An 18,044-nucleotide genomic window follows, 5' to 3' on the forward strand; every position below is an offset into this window, starting at 1 on the left:
AATTTAAGTCGTATCACGCGTGATTATGTTCGCAATTATATTCTTTAATTAATAACTTTAGTTAAGAGTTTTGCTTGTTTGCAAAATGATTCGTTGTCATCTAATCTACATCCATGAAATATAGAGACACGTTGCGTCAGACACTCTGTACATGATCCTGTAAATTGAACCAAGTGTTAGCGGTTGGAAATGTTAAAACATACTGAAGACGACTGAACAAACGAATACGCACCGATACGGCGATGCGACAGTGACGAGTTGGACTAAGTAATTCGCTGATTCTTTTGGGGCGGTGTATTTACCGTTTCTCTCCTTTTTCCCACGCTATCCCAAGAGGAACGATATACAGCGGCGAAGTTTGCGCTCGCTCCGCACACATGTTGACGTGAATTTTAATCGGCCGGCTAAACGTGCCTGGAAAATTTAATTTACGTCACACGCAGTAGAATTAACGCCGCGTCATACATCGAAATCATTTACACGGTAGAACGACACAATCAGAAGAAAAGTCGTCGCGGACCACAGGCGACGTATGTAGGAAGCGGTAGCAGACTTCCCAAGCGGGGAGCCGAGAAGGGAGGAAGCCCATCCGTCCGGAGGGGCTTTCACAAAACCCCATTCAACGAACGAGTGAATGAGGCAAAAAAGAGCCGCGACCCATAATTTAATTATAATTAGCTTCCGCCGATATATATATATATATATATATATATATATATATATATATATTGCATTATGATTTAATCGTGCCTTCGCGCGATTTTACGCACTCTTTCCGGTGTCCCTTAGGCGAGAGATGTTCGGTGAAGTTCCTTTTGTCAAACAAACAAACGGTCATCCCTACACGAACGCTTGGGAAGTAACAGTTACTCGACTCCTTGACGCAACCGCGAAAGAAATTAGTCGTCGCGTATGCCATAATTGCGAGGGGAAAACAATCGCGACGTACGGCTCGCAGCGGTTTCTAGATCAGAAGAAGGCACGGTATTCTCACGCGGGCGTACGCACCTACGTGCGGTCGTAATTGATCGCTTTTCGCGGAAAAGCAACCTGACGTTTCTCAACCGCGGCGCGATAACGAAGGGAAAAATTGCAAAACGGAGAGAAACTGTGAGAGATCGCGAACGGTAACCTGGCGATCGCGGAAACGGGGGGACAAAGCGATAATTGTGCGTAGCGTAGCGTACGCGGACTGCGTGAATATCTAAGAATTGCGTAAGTAGGACGATCCTCTCTCGGCCATTGTTTCTTTGCCTCCGCCTGAAGCCGACTTTACCATAATCATTATTATCCATCGCCGGCCGAAGAGATTATGATTATCGCAAGTTTTCCCCTTTGTACTCGCGATGGTTCTTACGATAGTGTAACGAACAACGCGATTTTACATTGCACTTGGTTTCTGCAATTATAGCGCGCTTAACTCGGTTCCTTTGAGTTATTGAGTTCAGTCATTAACGTCCACTTTTTTCCTACATTTCTTTCTAGAAAAGAAAACATTTATACGTAAGAAAATAACACGCAACCATTCGTTAGATATCGCACTCCATGTTTAATCCTTTCAAAAATTAATTTCTTCGTGAGATATTGTCTAACAGAAATATATAAAAAAAAAGAAAAAAATATATATATTAGTTATCTTTCCGAAAGGAGACTTTTATAGTAAAAATTACTAAGGGATTTTGTAACTGAGAAGTATATTGTCATCTTGCAGTAATTCACTATTTTTTCATTCCATATGTGCTATTTATATTTTAGGAATTGAACTATGCTACTAAAACATTTACTATGTTTCAAAAACTTACTATGCTCCTTAGCAAGACTTTATTGATAATCTGTATTTACACTATTAAAAATATAGTAAAATTGAAAAGAATTTATACGAAAAAAAATTGTAGTATATATATTTTTTTCATACAAATTCTCCTCAACTTTACTACGTTTTTAATAGTTATTAATAAGTTTATATATACATAATGGTTTATTTTTCATATAAATTTTTCATTTCCATTATGTTTTTAATAATCCGGAAATAGATTGTCAGGAAGTTCCATCTTGTTAAGGAGTATAGTAAATTTTATTAAAAACAGCAAGTGTGTGTGTTTTAAGATTCTTAGCCCCTCGCATTTTCTATCTCTTTCTAATGACGTCAGAATTGAGAGAACACATGTTAAAAATTCTTGCAAAATATGTTGAAATAAAAATATATATCCATAAAGTAACACTTGCAATCGATTAAACAAATTTGTAAGAAATTCCGTGCAATTCCCTTTTGCTTTAACAATCAATAATTTATTGTATAACCTGAACAGAAATAAGCGAAGAAATAGGTTAAGAAGAATTGTATGTTAAGAAGATGAATTGTATGTTATATTAATTTACAACAAATTATTGATTGTGAGCAAAAGGGGAGTGCATAGAATATTTTACAAATTTGTTTAATGCAAATGTTATTTTATGGATATATATTTTTATTTTAACGTATTTTGCAAGAATTTTTAGCATGTATTTTCTCGCTTCTGACGTCATTACAAAGATAAACAATGCGAGAGGCCAGGAGCCATAGGCTGTGTTCAGGGAGACGCTACACTGAGAAAAATTTCTGGTAATAATTATCCAGCCTGTGTTATAATTACTACATTTAGTAAAATAGTATCAACTAAATATAAAAGATAAATATTACTATATGAAAGTTAATGTTACTAACAATTTTGTAATTATTACTAAACATTTGGTAACGTTTACCATATTGGTTACTATTTACCAAATAGTATGATAAAACGCATTTGGCAAGTATTACCAAACTTTTTTTTCAGCGTATTTAGCGCTATGAGCATTCTCTATCCTTGTTCAACTTTCAGGAACAAACAAGGACAGAATACATTCATAGCACTAAATAGCGTCTCCCCGAACGCAGTCTTAGAAGAAGTGTTTTATTTAATATAGTATATATTGGAAAAAATTTGATGTACTTTTAAAACACTTATATAATTAACTTTTCTTCTCGTGTTGTGACGAAAACTTTTTAATGACCCAATATAATTATTTTTATATACCTTTGTGATCCTGGTACTTTGGCTTAGTAAGAAGGGATAGGATAATCTGTCGTCGAAGTTTAAAGGCTGGAAATCATGCGGATGCACTCGATAAAAAAGTTCGCCCGATTGAGAAGCAGTGTGTGCGTGCTAAGCAATGATCGTCCTGGCACCTGTTGCACCTGTTCCTTCGCAGCAATCAGTAGAAATTGTCGAGTTGTAAGTAATCAACTATGAAAGAACTGATGCAAATAATGAGATATGATAGGATAACATTATCTGTATATAGAGTAATATAATACTCTAATACTACTGTATTGATAATACTTGTGTCGAATCACAATATGAAAACAACATTTGCGAGATTGAGATAAGGCAACTTATACGCAACACTTACTCTACCTACGCCATGTTGTAAACAAAAGCCGATTGCAACGGAAGTCAACAAAAGAGATCTTATCGTTTCTCCATTACATTTCTGTTTTCAGCACTGTTTGATTGTTTTCTGTCTCCGGACATGCAAACGTATTAAGCTATTATTAACGTATCGAAAAATTGCTGCACAACAGTGTTTGTCAACAATCAACTAATCTTAATATAAAATTGCAGAGTTGTTCAAATGGGATAACACGTCTTTTTATTGCAACTGAGACATGTTGTTCGCGCGATACATACGTTACTCATTAATACTGAACATTTGAGACAATGTTTTGTATAGTCTTTGACTATGTTTGAAATAACATTTCGCATACATCGATTACATCTTGAAGAAATGCATAGAAGGATCCGTTCTTTTCAGTCGCGACATACTGCGTTCTGTTTCTTAAATGATATATTGTGTTCCAAATCTTGTATTAAATGAAATACACAGCGAAATATACCTTTAAGATCCGGCCGAAAAGAGGAGGAAAGAGGATTGCAAGCAGCTACAAGGAAGCGCAGCCAAAAAGAGTAGGAAACAGTTGTATGTTGCTCACTACAAGGACTAAGTGCTGACATCTATTGGACAATGTCCAAACATCTTAGCATTATTGACGTCTATAACTGATGTAGTTGTATAGTTCCTTCTTTCCTTATATCCTTCTAGATGTAGCTAGTTGCGACAACCACTTTGCTAAAGAGCGGCCGGTTGTTGTTTGTAATTTATAATTTTCGCGATCGCGTGTAGCTTTTTGATAATAAAATATGTTACTGTCAGTTTTAATCGTCTTTTTGACTGTTCTCGTCGTTGGGCTAAGCCAAGAGGAATACTGTTCCGCACCTAATGCGGAATCTTGTAAAGAAAGTAAGATTGAGACCAGAATACCATCAATGTACACAAAAGGTATTACTCTTTTGCAAACCCAAGGTGTTAACAGATTTAAAAACAGTTTTCCACAGGATTTTATAATGCCTATATAATGCAGTACAATCTCTTTATTGTATTATATTCTTTCTATCTATTACTAGCAATAAATGAAGAATATCAAAAGTATCTAACAATGATTCAAGATGCGGAACAAAACTATAAAGAATGCAATAATACAAAGCATGATTGTTTCAAAGATGTCATCTTACGAGACTTGAGGCCTTTTAAGAAAAAAGGCATAAGTGAAGAAATGATAAATAATGCAAAAACTAGGTATCTATAGCATGTAGATTTAACAATATATTCATCTTTCATCTGTTATTTATATATATATATATATATGTATAACAATTTTTGTACAATTACAGAGGTACATTTTATCAAATAAGTAAAAGTACATTATATAGAGAGAAGGAATGTATGTTTCCAGCCAGATGTGCTGGAATTGAACATTTTCTTTTAAAAGTAATTGGCAATTTATCAGATATGGATTTAGTCATAAATACTAGAGATTATCCTCAATCTAGTCAACATTTTGGGAAGCTGCTGCCTATTTTTTCATTCAGTAAGGTAAGTAATAGTTTTGTTATTAATTCTGAAGCGTTATTGATTTTGTTTTGTGAAAGAAAATCTTTATATAATTATAAATTGTATTTGATATAAGTTTGGTGAAAGTTGAGTAGACTGTAAAATGTGTATTTTACTGTGTGTATGTGTATTTTACTGTGGTGTATAGACACCACAGTATTATGATATTGTGTATCCAGCATGGGCATTTTGGGAAGGCGGTCCAGCTATCTCATTGTATCCCCGTGGCCTTGGTAGATGGGATCAGCATCGTAAATCCTTAAACAAGGCAAGCTTGGAAACTCCATGGGAGAAGAAAAAGAGTAAGGGATTCTTCCGTGGGTCTCGAACAAGCTCAGAACGTGACAATTTGATTTTGTTAAGCCGAAACAAGTCCCATTTGGTAGATGCTCAGTACACTAAAAATCAAGCATGGAAATCTAATGAGGTAGTATCATATTTTTACAGAATTATTGATTAACCTCACTGAATTACTAATTATGTTATACCGAATTATTAATCATTGTATTATGTTAGCAGATTATTGCATCATTATAAGGTTGAACTTGATTTCAGGATACTCTGCACCAAGAACCAGCATCAGTGGTATCCTTAGAGTCGCATTGTGCATACAAATACTTATTCAATTTCCGAGGTGTTGCAGCATCATTTCGGCACAAACACTTGTTCTTGTGCCGATCCTTAGTCTTCCACGTCGGCGACGACTGGACCGAATTCTATTATGACGCCATGAAACCATGGATACATTACATACCTGTTTCTAGACACGCGGATCAGGAAGAATTAGAGTGAGTAAAATGATCACATGATCATTTTAATGATTACATACGATAATTTTTATCATTATTAGATTATTCCTTAATTTATTTTATCACATTTCCAGGAATTTAATTACATTTGCGATAAATAATAATGATTTAGCTAAAAAGATTGCGGATCGTGGGAGAGAGTTTATATGGAATAATTTGCGAATGTCGGACGTTACATATTTTTGGAAACAGCTCCTCAAAAGTTACGGTAAACTTTTAAAATATAAACCAGTATTAAAGAATAATCTCATAAAAATCGGTAAAGGACGGTAAATATATATATCCTGTAAATATATATTTATAAATATATATATATATATATATATATATATATTTACAGTTATTTTGCATAATTGATATTTCTCCAATTGATATCAAGTTAGTATTATTGGATAATTAGTGTTCGCAAATTTTGCGCATTTGATATCTAATTAAAGATATCGTGTGATTAAAATATAAACGTACGCATTTATTAATACTATATTTGTATGACAATGAAAAATATAATACAATAGAGATTTTATTCAGGGCACGACGCAGTAGCGTGGCAAGTTTCAATATGAATCATTAACACCCTGAGTAGTGACATAAAGAAAGGCTTTGTACAATTAGATTTGTACGTATTACGTGATTATTGTGTCAGAATTGCAGAATTGCATCGTCAGTGACAATCGTCAGTGACAATCGTCAGTTTGCTGCATTGTAATTAATTGAAATCAAAATAATAAAACCAAATTAATTGCACTTGGATGTTCTTTCATTCAATAAATATCGACAGATAGTACGAGGCCTTTCTTATTGTGCTCTGATAGTTCTTGAAGCTACGTAATCCTTAACAATTAAGTACTGGTCAAACACTTACGGTATTACACTACTAAGACACGTTTCAATATGTAAGAAAATACGAAGTGACAGTATTAAACAACGTTTTAAACATCTGTTAATACTGGATACAACGAAGATGATTCTCAACGCGTGTAATCTTTCCGCGGAATATTTTCCTCCAGAGAAGAGAATTGCGTTCTCCGAGACGCGTTTTAAAGTGCACTTCCATCTTATATGATCTAAAATCTAATGCTTTATACATAAGAACAGTATATAAATTCTCGCACACAGCACCATTAATGCCAGAAATCGGTCTGACAACTCACGTACAATTATCTCGATAATACTAGCTACAATAGTTGCATATAAAATCATCCGATGAACAGGCTATTACTGGCAAATCGCGATGGAAGCGTTTATACGTGAAAACAGGAAAGAATTCTCTTCAAACGCAATGTCATGTGGCTAAGGGAAAACCAGACGTTCGACGATTTGAAGTTATACACGGAGAAAGCTGCGCTTGGACAGACATGTGACATGTACAATTTTTTTCCTTAGCATATAAATTACAAAAATATTCTCTAAGGCACTTGCACATAAGATAACAATTATTCTAACATAATCGTAACATAGTTACAGTGACATGAGTACTATAGATATTCATATATACGAATAAATCACATGCAAACGATTAGACACTGGATAAAAATAATATACAGAATATATGCGAAAGATTATTTTCGTATTACGCACAGAATATTTTGGTATTTACGCAGGCAGCAGGATCTATAATACTCACGTAACGTCATTATTAATCAACAAATATTTTTTGACGATATTGTCAGTCAAGAATCCGATCCGACTACATTTCAATCTCTTTAACTCTCACGATGTTTCGATTTATTCATTCCTAGAATGTATCATCGTACATCTCACGACAACATGGGTCGTGATCGCATGGTCGGTCTCGAGAAGTCAGTGAGTGCCTTTAATATCAAAGTTTTCGCAACTTGGTGGACACGCGAATAAATAGGCAGTGTAGAGGGGTCCTGTGTGTTACGTTGCTGCGTGAAACTTGGAACGTGGGTTCGAAAATACAATATAATACACTCACGAACAAATGTGCAAATTCGAAGATCTGTTCTTTTTAGCTGTGCTTTCTTATTTTTTGTCCTTGCAATTTTTCTCCTTCTCCGTTTTTTCGCCAGATTTCAGATGTACATTAATTTTATTTCACACACAACTAGAAAGAACAGATGTCAGGAGTGCGCGGAGACTATTCGTGCGCAAATCATTTTGAAAGGACGCGCCGTTGCTGCACGTAGTTGAGAGGAGGGGGCAGCACTAGCGGGAACTACTCATTGTATAATTTTCTAGCTATCTATACTTAGTCACCAGCGAGTTCCTAAAAATCTAAACCACTGGCATTGACGACACGCATTTCTCCCTCACGATCGTGTCGTTAGCACGGCGGAGACGTTTCCTCTCGTCGCAGCGACGTTCACGTCGAACGGTGTTCTCGTGGAATCGCTTCCAACGATGCCTTCGTCGCGCGTCAACTTGCGCGCGCATGTCGACTCGAACATTGCCGTTCGATCGCTTCGAGATCGAGGCGTAATCGATAAGTCGCAGTCTCGGTCGAGATGAACGCCGGACGGTGTCCTTTACGTGGAGATGACGAACCTCGCGATGATCATCGTCGCGATGCTGAGCACAAGTTGCAATTGCCACGCCTCTTCCGACGGGCTCCTGAAGATTCCCATCGCTCCGGAGTCCGCGCGATGGTGGTTGGACGACGTGACGAGCTCGTCGGTGCCTCCTGTCGAGTTCAAATTTCAAACGTGGTGACGCGCTTCGTCACTAGCGCCGAACTGTGGCCGTGCAGGCGTGCGCATGCGCGCGCTCGAGAGACGCGCGAAACTGTACGTTGGCCGCCGCTGCTGCCGCTGCCGCTCGCTCGCCGCTGTTGTTTGGAACTTTTATTTGGTTTTCTGCGCGTAAAATATGGGGTTTTTGGCACGTATGCCGGTCGCGTGGGCCGTTTCGATCTCGCTCACTTTCTCCCGAATTCGGAGTGTACATTGTTGTCCTCTGGAAAAGGCGATTGCTCCCGGTTAATGCGGGCGGTTGGATCGACCTGCACTCGTAAGGTTAGTCTCCTTTTCGAACTTTGCAATTGAGCGACAAGTTCTGTGTCGTCGTACGTATTTAGCTCTATTGGCGAATGCACGATTCTCATCTCATATGTTGACTTGCGTTTCCTCTATATATCTGTATGTATTTGACGGAAAAGACAATGGGCAGGAAAGAATGGCTGCTCGATGATAGAATTGTAGCTCAAACTTTAAATATTTTTTTTTTCAAGATGGCCAAACATAGCAACGCTACGAAATATTCGCAGGTTACAACTTATATGAGACCGTTGCCGGGGAGAAAAGCCGTCTCATCGGAGTGCTCTTGGCGCACTAGACTATTGGTGAGTATCAATATAAATAATTTTTTAATACAGAATCACGCGTTAAAGCGTTATATATAATCCTGACCAAAAAGTATTACTGATAAAATAGACAGTGATAAATCATTAGAACTTAATATTCGTATTTATTATTTGTACGAGTAATAAAACTACTGAGCACTAAATTTATCCCTGGCCATTTTATCATTACGAGTAATGCATTTTTGTAAGGGAAGTAACGAGCACACTGTGAGTCTTGATCGAGATCAAATTTTCATGAAATTCAAGCTCTTTGTGTCTTGTTTCTGGATCCTTGTGAAAGAATTTCTACACTGTAAAAACTGATGTGTTAAATTTAACACATTTCATATGTTCCAAATCATTTACTCTCATTTAAGTGTAAATTTAACACAAAACAAATATGTTAAAAAGTAACACGCATAATATGAAAAAAATAACACTAAAATTTAACACTTGAATATCGTTAGAAATCACAGGTTGTATTAAATTGACATATTTAATATATAAGACATAGATTATGTCAATTTAACATTTTCATTTCATCAAAACCGTGGATTAATACTTCTCTGAAATGTTAAAGTAACGTTTTATTTTAATTAATTTAACATTATACATATGTCAATTTAACAAACTGTGATTCCTGATGTTATTTAAGTGTTAAATTCTTGTGTTAATTTTTTACATATTATGCGTTTACTTTTTACCATATTTGTTTTGTGTTAAATTTACACATAAATGAGAGTAAATAATTTGGAACACATGAAATGTTAAATTTAACATATCATTTTTTACAGAAATGAGTAAAACTCTATACTTTTTTTTTTTCATACAATGTATCCAGCAAACACAATGTTACATGTAACATATCTGTTAGTTGTAATTTCCTACTCAACAATGTAACTCTTATATAACACATCTGTTATACCCAGCGAAAAATAGCTCTTCGATTGACGGCAAAACGATGACAAATCGAAACCATCAAATCGTCGTCGATTTGACATCGTTTTGTCGTCAATCAATGAGCCATTTTTCGCTTGGTATAACAGTTACATTGTTGAGTAGGAAATTACAACTAACAGATATGTTACATGTAATATTGTTTGCCGGGTTATTATCATCACAAGTCAGAGAACACTTTTCATAATTTGTATTGTACTTTGTAATATGAAACTTCATAAATATGCAATTAAAAGAAATCAACATCATATCAAAATTACAAATTATGAAAGAAAAGTATAGAAAAGTTATGCGTAGAAAAATATATATTAAATTTTTTAGACAAGAGCTACGGCTTTTCTCATAGACTTCTAAATAATCGACGATCACAGTAAAAAGTAAAGAATAATCAAAGTAAAGAGCGCGTCAGTAACAAGAAGGAGAGCATAGAGAGTCGAAACTTAAATTATCAGGATCTAAAATTAAGAAATTGTGCATTGTCCCATTTAAACCTGGCCAAATGAATTGTAACCCAGAGGGAGAAAAAAGAGGAAAGATTGTGCAACTTAGAACCAGTGCATGCCATGTTTCCAGAGAATTACATGAATTATATCCTCTATATAGTCACACGGGACACTTTGAAGTCAATTAATCGTGCAACCAGGTCGTGTATATATGTGTGTATGTATGTTGTGTATATACGTGAAAAAATTAAATCAACGCGTGCATGTAGACGAGTGTTCCCTGGTCGAAGTGACGGATGGGGGGAGGAAGAGTGCTACAAATGTAAAATCAAGGCTTGTAAAAAAAAAAAGAAAAGAGAATTAATACCATAGGAGCGAGAGGTAGGGGTGGATCGGGAAATCTCCCGTAAACGCGAGTCAGTGTATTGTTAGAAAGGGGCGAGTCGAGAAACCACACTTTTATGACAGATTAAGTTCCAAACAACGCAACTGCCAACGGCAGCGATTACTCATGCACTTTCCTGTTTTACGCTCGCGTGCAGGTGCGCGCGTTCTCTCATGTGCACGAATTTTAAGGGAAAGATGCGTGCGCTGGCGTGATAAGGTACGTAAGACATGTAGCACACAAAAAAAAATGTTTGAACAGTAGAAGAATCTTAAACAGGCGAGTGGACTCGAATTCTCGAGTGACCTTGGGGACCTTTAACACACTCAGACACACAGAAAAACGTAAAACTTAAACAATAAGCAAATTGACCAATCGATTATTCTTAAGCCGTAAGAAGAATTATCGACTATGGTTGGTCAATTCGCTTATTGCTTAAGTTTCACTGCGTTTTTCTGTGAGTTCTTGGCCTTACGCTCTTACGCGAATAACTGCTGGAGTTCTTTTGTGTGCTATGATCCCAACTTTGATATAGTCCATATAGTGTGTGAGTCGATTAAGTGCGTGTGATGATGCAAGGCACAGGAGGCGACTCATGCTGAAATAAAATTTCGCGCGTGTACCAATGTACCGTGTCTCTACCGGCGAGAGAATAACAGAGGTGGGATACGCAGAAGAATCAAAAGGCGTAATATACGAGACCACAACCGTACAGTGCGAAATAAAAGCCGTCCGTGTAAGTGAGACGAAAATGAAAAGGAAAAATACGGGAAAAAAAGTCTCTTATTCCTAGTAGGATATTTACTCTTATCTGCAAACTGGACGCTGCGAAGGTGACACACGGCGATCTCACCGTTTACTTCTCAAAGTCGGTGTTTTTCGTAAACAAAACTCGGCTCTTACCCGTCTTGCCTGGCTAATAAATACTTCGGGCCTTGCTATTTCGCGCGATTACTAACGACGCGTGAAAATATATGAGCCTCGACACTTCAAATGCAGAGGTATAATAATACAGACAGCGGAAAATGATTTCGATCGAATTTTGGATACAAGAGAACCTCCGAATTACGAACCCATGATGACGATGATTAACGATCACATGGTTAGAATAACGGTGAGGATTGATAATGTGTTATGATGTTAGTAAATTAGTGTTTTACGTGCGTTATGTGCTACTCACTTTTGTAAAACGCAATACAAGTTAGTTTTTAATACGTTTCGTTAGTGGTGTGAGTGGTGTACCATCTCTGTGAAGTCCCCAAAATAATGACGACTGTCGTCTTCGAAGTCGTTTCTTTTTTTTTTTTTACATTTAGACTAATTGTGCAGGCAGTACTTCGCATCCCGACGTTTCAATTTCGATTATTTCGTAACATCCGTTCTTGATAGAAGACTCGAACTGTGACACACATTCGATAATGCTCGAAATATATGCTACATTTTTATTGTGCGACAAAACACGCGCACCCGGGATTGCATCACATCCGATTTTAGCGATCTGCGGCTCGATAAAATACACATACAGAAATGTACGGAAGAGCCATTTGAATAGCGATTCTCATAATATTACTGAGAACAGGTTACAACATTGCAGTTTTGATTATCGTAACATTATATCGTATCTGTATTATTCCACGTCGGCTACATTGAGACTAATCTGGAATTAATGTGAAACATTTCTTCGCGAAAGTACTGCGTGCACGTGTCTCTTCGCGATACACAGTAGCCCCAGTATCATAATAGCCAGGTGTACGAGACACCAAAGTTTTTAATTTCGCAGTTCCTGCCCGCCTCTGTTGTACAAGCGAATTACTTGTTTCCACGTGGATTATTTCCAACGAAGTAGAACGAGCGATTACTACTCGGTATCCACTGTCGCGATACGGAGTATTAATTTGAACGAAGCGCAATTCACGTCGGTTCGCGGAAACTTATTCATCTCAATGTTCTCGGAACATTGTGGCATTACGTTCTGAATCAACGACAATTAGCGCGAACATGGTAATAGTGATTATAGTAAACGCGTGAAGACCAATGATCGGGAAATTTTGCAGAAGAGACGTATGCCAATTTATCTTGGAGATTAAGTGACGTATTAAGATGCCACAATGTGGTTTCTGTTTTGCGTGATCAACAGCGAGATCCGCGATGGACAGTGGATACGCTGAGGCTCTCTTCGAGGCTGAGCAGGATTCGACCAAGATTTTATACCTGCGTCTAAAATGATGTCGCCGACGTTGTCATGACTACCGTAATCGCCGTACGTGTCACCGTCAGCTACGTCCAGATTGCTGGCAAAATGGAACGGCCAAAGCTCATTACCTAGCGTCCCTCTGTTAGCGGATTTGCAGCCGAACCACCAGTACGCTGTCGATCTTGGGAAGGCGGGATCAGCGGTGTCCACCTGGTGAGTCAGACATGATTATTTTATACGTAATTAATGTAAATTAATGCGTATAACACGTATAAACGCGTAATATGCTTTTACTTTGTGGAATTGCATCTCTCTGATACAATTATATGTTTAAATATATTTCACAACTTTATACAGAATATATTTGTGCACTCATATAGATATGTTCTTATATATAAAGAGAGATATTCTGTAGAAAGTGTTCTAGATGCAATTCTAAGTAAATATACGAGTGAACCGTAAAATCGTAAAGTCGTAAAGCTTACGAAAAAAAAATTATAGATATTTACGAGTTATCATATAACATACGGTCCGCGGATCTACTCACAAGTTCTTACGAGTCTTACGAGAACAAGTTACGAGTTTTACGATTTTGTTTAGAATTGCAGTGTAAGAGAGATTGCGAGTTCTATTTATTATATATATATATATAATATGGAGATAAAAATCGCTTCCATATAAGTATGAAGATCATTAAAACATGCCATAATTTGAAACACGATATGAAAGAGACAACAAGAGGGAAAGTGTGCGTTGTTATTACAATGCTGCTGTTGCAACATTGTGTCGAGATCGACGCAGCTTTCTAGTCCAAAATATAATCGCTGACACGATCAGTAAAAACAAATTATACGTAAATTGTAAATGAGAATCTACGGCACTTACGGAGAACGTTCGGTCGTTGAATCGATAGTAGGCGTTGTCTTGGAAGAAATACGTGTAGCCCTTATAGGTCACCGCCGCGTTGATATGATCTGGTATGCCCTGCCAGTTCTTAATCAGCTTGGGATAGTTACTCCTCACCGGTGGCTTCGACGCTGGGTCGAAACGCCAGAATTTCGTTCCCTTGTAGAAGTAGATCTTGCCGTTTCCGGTCCACACGGTGGCAGCGTCGATGTGGTCGGGAATGCCGGTGAAACCGTCGCTGATCTCTTTCGGGTAGTCGCCGTCCATGGTCGTGTCGATGTACCTCCAGTATTGCGTGCCCTGTGACGAAATTTGCAGTTAGCATAGATTTAAAATTAGCACAGAGTGACGAGAGAAATCGGGCTTTTCATATTTCAACAGCAAACTCTGCTTTTAAGGCTCGTATTGACAGTAGTTGCCTGAAACTTGTCTCATATGAGTTTATTATCAGATGTTTATTCCGAGTTAGATTCATGTTTTTCAGTCGAGTCATGATATATGTGACACTTATGGGGAGCATGTTATCAACGCTACCGCGTTCTTTTATCTTTATTGCTTTTTAGATATACAAGGGTAGAATTATATGGTAGCGCTGAATAGCGTTAATAGCGAGTTCCCCGAACGCACCTTATATTTGTAATCGCGATTTAATTAAGAAACTCTCATCGCAATTCTAGATTCAGATCTGCATATCTCATTTGAGACGAATCTCAAGCAATAACTGGCCATAATTGTTAAAAAATCCAGCCTACGAAATTATGATTTTTTAATTTTTGTTTACCAATGAGCAGTCTCCACATGTATTTCTATATAAAACAAAAAAGATCGAAGCCTTAAGGGCGCCTAAAATTATTTAAGAAACAGTTTTTATTTTCTATTGATTGCACTTTTTTTTTTTACTGTTTGCGTTATTTTTACCTCTTTTTTAAGGATTAAACTTATTCTTGAACGATTACGAGAAACCTCAATGCTATCTATACTTTTTAAAACATGCATCAAATTTTCACTTTTATTTTTCTCGAAATACGCTTTATGTGAGTTGGATCATCCTTGCATAACTATGACTAATTATTAATACGGGTCTAAATATTTTCGCTTAGTCACCTTGAAGAAGTAAGTTTTGCCGTTCCTGTACGTGAACGCGGCGTCTATGTTCGACGGAAGTTCTTTCCAAGTGCTGCTGATGCGCCTAGGGTAGCCGCTGGCGATACCGTTATCCGTCAATTTCCAATAGTATTTACCTGAAAATTTCATAATCTCTCGTTATCTCGTTTCCTTCACGTTCGAATTCAAACGCTATCGCAAAGTATGTACCTTTGAATACGATTGTCTCGCCGTCTTTTGAATTGAACATTGCGTCGACCTTTGGGTCTTTACACAACTCGGGGTCTTCCTCGGCCGGCGGTGACGGCCGCGACGTCGACCCCCCTCCATGGTTAGTCTTCTTTCCGTACAAAGCCTGGAATGATTTTCATGTCTCTTCACATCAGAAGTCACAAATATGTCTTTGTTTTCGTCATAATTGCCATTCAAAACTTGCTTCATTCATGTTCGAGTGCAATTCGCCGAATAGTTTGTGTACCTGAATAGCCTCGATATCATCACGGTCTAAGGTGAAATGAGGGTCGTAACCGCGGTAGAAGGGTGCCATCAAGGCGCTCTTGACATCGCTGTGGCTCAAGCCGAGCGAGTGCCCGAATTCGTGAGCGGCGACCTGGAAGAGGTTGGTGCCGCGGTAGCTTTTGATGGTCCACCGCTCGGAGTCGTCAAAATGGGCATCGCCACCGTACACGGGGAAGTAAGCGTGCGCCAAAGTGCCACCTGGTCCGTCGAAAGGATCGCCGTCACCGTGCTCGCCCACCTCGAATCTGATTTCGATATGTACCTAAAACAACGCCCTCAATCTAGGAGAAATCATAGAGAAATGCTGCCTCATTGTGGTATTACATTGCGTTATATCATCGTATTGTTGATATTTCTACATAGATTACTAAAAAATTTATAATCTTATCTTCAGTGGAATTCTCTTATATACGTGGCTTCGAGACGGTTCTTCTAAAACCAAAAGAGAAATATTCTAATACTCAGAAAAAGAACTTTAGTTGCAAGGTGCTACTTCCTCTAATCTTATATTCTAAATGAAAATTTTTATCGGAAAGTACTTAAATGTTTTTAAGTGCAATCTCACTCAGAGAACGACAATGAAAATACTGCCAAGCTTGAAATCATAAGAATGAACGTTTCATTCAAGCTTAAAAGTTAAAAGTAATAAGCTATTCAAGCTAAAAATGGATTCTGACTCTATATGAGCGAATGTCTCAAACAATTAGAGTGAATATATTCATGTGAAGGTGGAGTGCACCAAACTCACTTTTTAATCTCGAGTTAAAATAATCTTTTGACAATTCAGAGTAAACAATTCGCACAAATTCAAGTGATTCAGTAATCGCTCTGATTTTCAAGTGAAATTTCACTCCAAGAAATTTAAAAAGTATTCCTTATTTTTACGAAGAAAAAAGTTTAGTTGTATTAATATGAAGTTTGATTGCAGTGAACGAACCAACACGTTTTGATTGAAAAAAACGGAATTTCTTCTTAGAATCAAATTAATCGTAAGAATCATTAGAATTCTATATCCTTCAATCAAAATGCGTTACTTTGTTTATTGCAATCAAACGTTGATACAACCAATTTTTTTTCTCCATGTAACAAAGAAGAATAATATCGTGCTTAGAACATTTTTCTTTTGTAGTTTTAGAAATATCTTTTAGAGGTTATATACAAGAGAATTTCACTAAAAATTATATTTTTTGGCTGCACACTGAGACCAAAAATATTTGGTATTTGTAGCTATAGTTATACATATATAGAGAAATAATTGCTATAAATTATAGCCAAGAAAACTATTTTTTTAATTAAAATTTTTTAACTATTTTTTTAACTCTACTATAATGTTAGCGATAATAACCTCGTGCATGTCACCACTTTGATCTCTGTGTTGGAACAATCAAGAAATATTTGGCTTTGTGCCAAAAATAACAGTAATTTTAATTCAACAATTTTTTTCTCTCAGTGCGAGCATTGGCGATGTAATCGTCACAATAGAGTAAAAAGTACAATGTATATTAAGTGGTCCTACATTGTCACGTCCTGTCTTGCGGGTGAACGTGAGATCGGTGTAACCCGACCAAACTTTGAACGCGTTCGCTATTTCCTTGTCCACCTCGACGTTGTTCAGGCCGGACGGATACTTGCTGATTTTGTAGGTCAGGTTCTTCGTACGCCACCTCGACCCTACGGGAAGACGTAATTATTACGGTCGAATGAGTTAGGCCGCGGGTGCGAAGGAGCGCGTGTGTGCTTTGTTGAAAAATATCGCGACGCTATTATCAACGCGGCGTACGCTTCTGCATGACCATTAGCGTATGCACATCCGTTAACAGCGACGGCGCATCATAAAAATCCGCGATGCCGCGCGCGATCCGCGTACGCGATACGCTCGCGGATCGCGCCATTGTTGTGCCGTTGCGTTTCGTTTGTTATCCGTACAAGAATAAAAATCGCGGCTCGCGTGTTGCGCGCCGGCCGCGGCGTCGCGATTTATGCAACGGTCGCGCGCATGTGCGCGACAATTATGATATCTTAGTGCACCATGCACGTTCATCTGTTACGCAACGATTCGCGCTCGTCGCCACGCGAGATCGAGGGGAATTAAAAAGAGAAAAAAGGAGAAAGAAAAACAGAGGGGAAACGAAGGATGCCAGAACGACGGGACGTGAGGGCGCGCACGAGGGGTTAGGCGTTAAATTTCAAGCGGCGGGCATACCATCGGATACACGCATGGCCGAACTTAGCACCGAGGGTTCACTGAAACGTGAAGCGCTCGCGCGAGGTTCAAAGTCACGGTTAGTCCGTGCGAGAAGCCCCGATGGCTCCATTATCCCGTCGATAATGGTCGCGTCACGCGCATGAGAATGTCCTTTGCGGGGAGTTATTTTCGATACGACGTGACCAAAGCGATCGGAACGTCAGCGTTGCGACGCGCGATTTATTATCTGAGGAATTCCAGACGCCGTTGATG

The 18,044-nt window shown here is 37.9% G+C and overlaps 3 protein-coding genes across 6 annotated transcripts in view; 2 read left to right on the top strand and 1 right to left on the bottom strand.

Moving 5' to 3' along the window:
- Positions 1-4,104: 4,104 nt before the first annotated feature.
- On the top strand, positions 4,105-6,918 carry LOC116847136 (O-glucosyltransferase rumi homolog). The gene is made up of 6 exons (XM_032821814.1): positions 4,105-4,356; positions 4,482-4,653; positions 4,749-4,950; positions 5,117-5,395; positions 5,524-5,756; positions 5,852-6,918. Exons 1-6 carry the CDS (start codon positions 4,218-4,220, stop codon positions 6,048-6,050), a joined length of 1,224 nt encoding a protein of 407 aa, XP_032677705.1. The 5' UTR covers positions 4,105-4,217; the 3' UTR covers positions 6,051-6,918.
- Positions 6,226-18,044, bottom strand: part of LOC116847135 (matrix metalloproteinase-14-like) — a 39,164-nt gene continuing 27,345 nt past the window's right edge. Inside the window, exons 4-10 of one of the 4 annotated variants that reach the window (XM_032821811.1) lie at positions 17,103-17,257; positions 15,546-15,848; positions 15,278-15,422; positions 15,068-15,204; positions 13,943-14,263; positions 13,186-13,267; positions 6,226-8,421 (exon numbers count right to left, since the gene is read on the bottom strand). In XM_032821811.1, the coding sequence (XP_032677702.1) occupies positions 8,267-8,421; positions 13,186-13,267; positions 13,943-14,263; positions 15,068-15,204; positions 15,278-15,422; positions 15,546-15,848; positions 17,103-17,257 (1,298 nt within the window). In that variant the 3' untranslated portion in view covers positions 6,226-8,266. Of the gene's footprint in view, positions 8,422-8,547; positions 8,694-13,074; positions 13,268-13,942; positions 14,264-15,067; positions 15,205-15,277; positions 15,423-15,545; positions 15,849-17,102; positions 17,258-18,044 lie in introns of those variants that run through there. The other 3 variants (XM_032821810.1, XM_032821813.1, XM_032821812.1) reach the window with 3 other exon arrangements.
- Positions 8,345-13,130, top strand: LOC116847137. Its single transcript, XM_032821815.1, has 3 exons — positions 8,345-8,752; positions 8,968-9,078; positions 13,001-13,130. Exons 1-3 carry the CDS (start codon positions 8,384-8,386, stop codon positions 13,082-13,084), a joined length of 564 nt encoding a protein of 187 aa, XP_032677706.1. The 5' UTR covers positions 8,345-8,383; the 3' UTR covers positions 13,085-13,130.

This window comes from Odontomachus brunneus, unplaced genomic scaffold, assembly GCF_010583005.1.
Source record: "Odontomachus brunneus isolate Ranch 3 - 2012 unplaced genomic scaffold, Obru_v1 Obru_scaffold_074, whole genome shotgun sequence".
Taxonomy (NCBI): Eukaryota; Metazoa; Arthropoda; class Insecta; order Hymenoptera; family Formicidae; genus Odontomachus; species Odontomachus brunneus.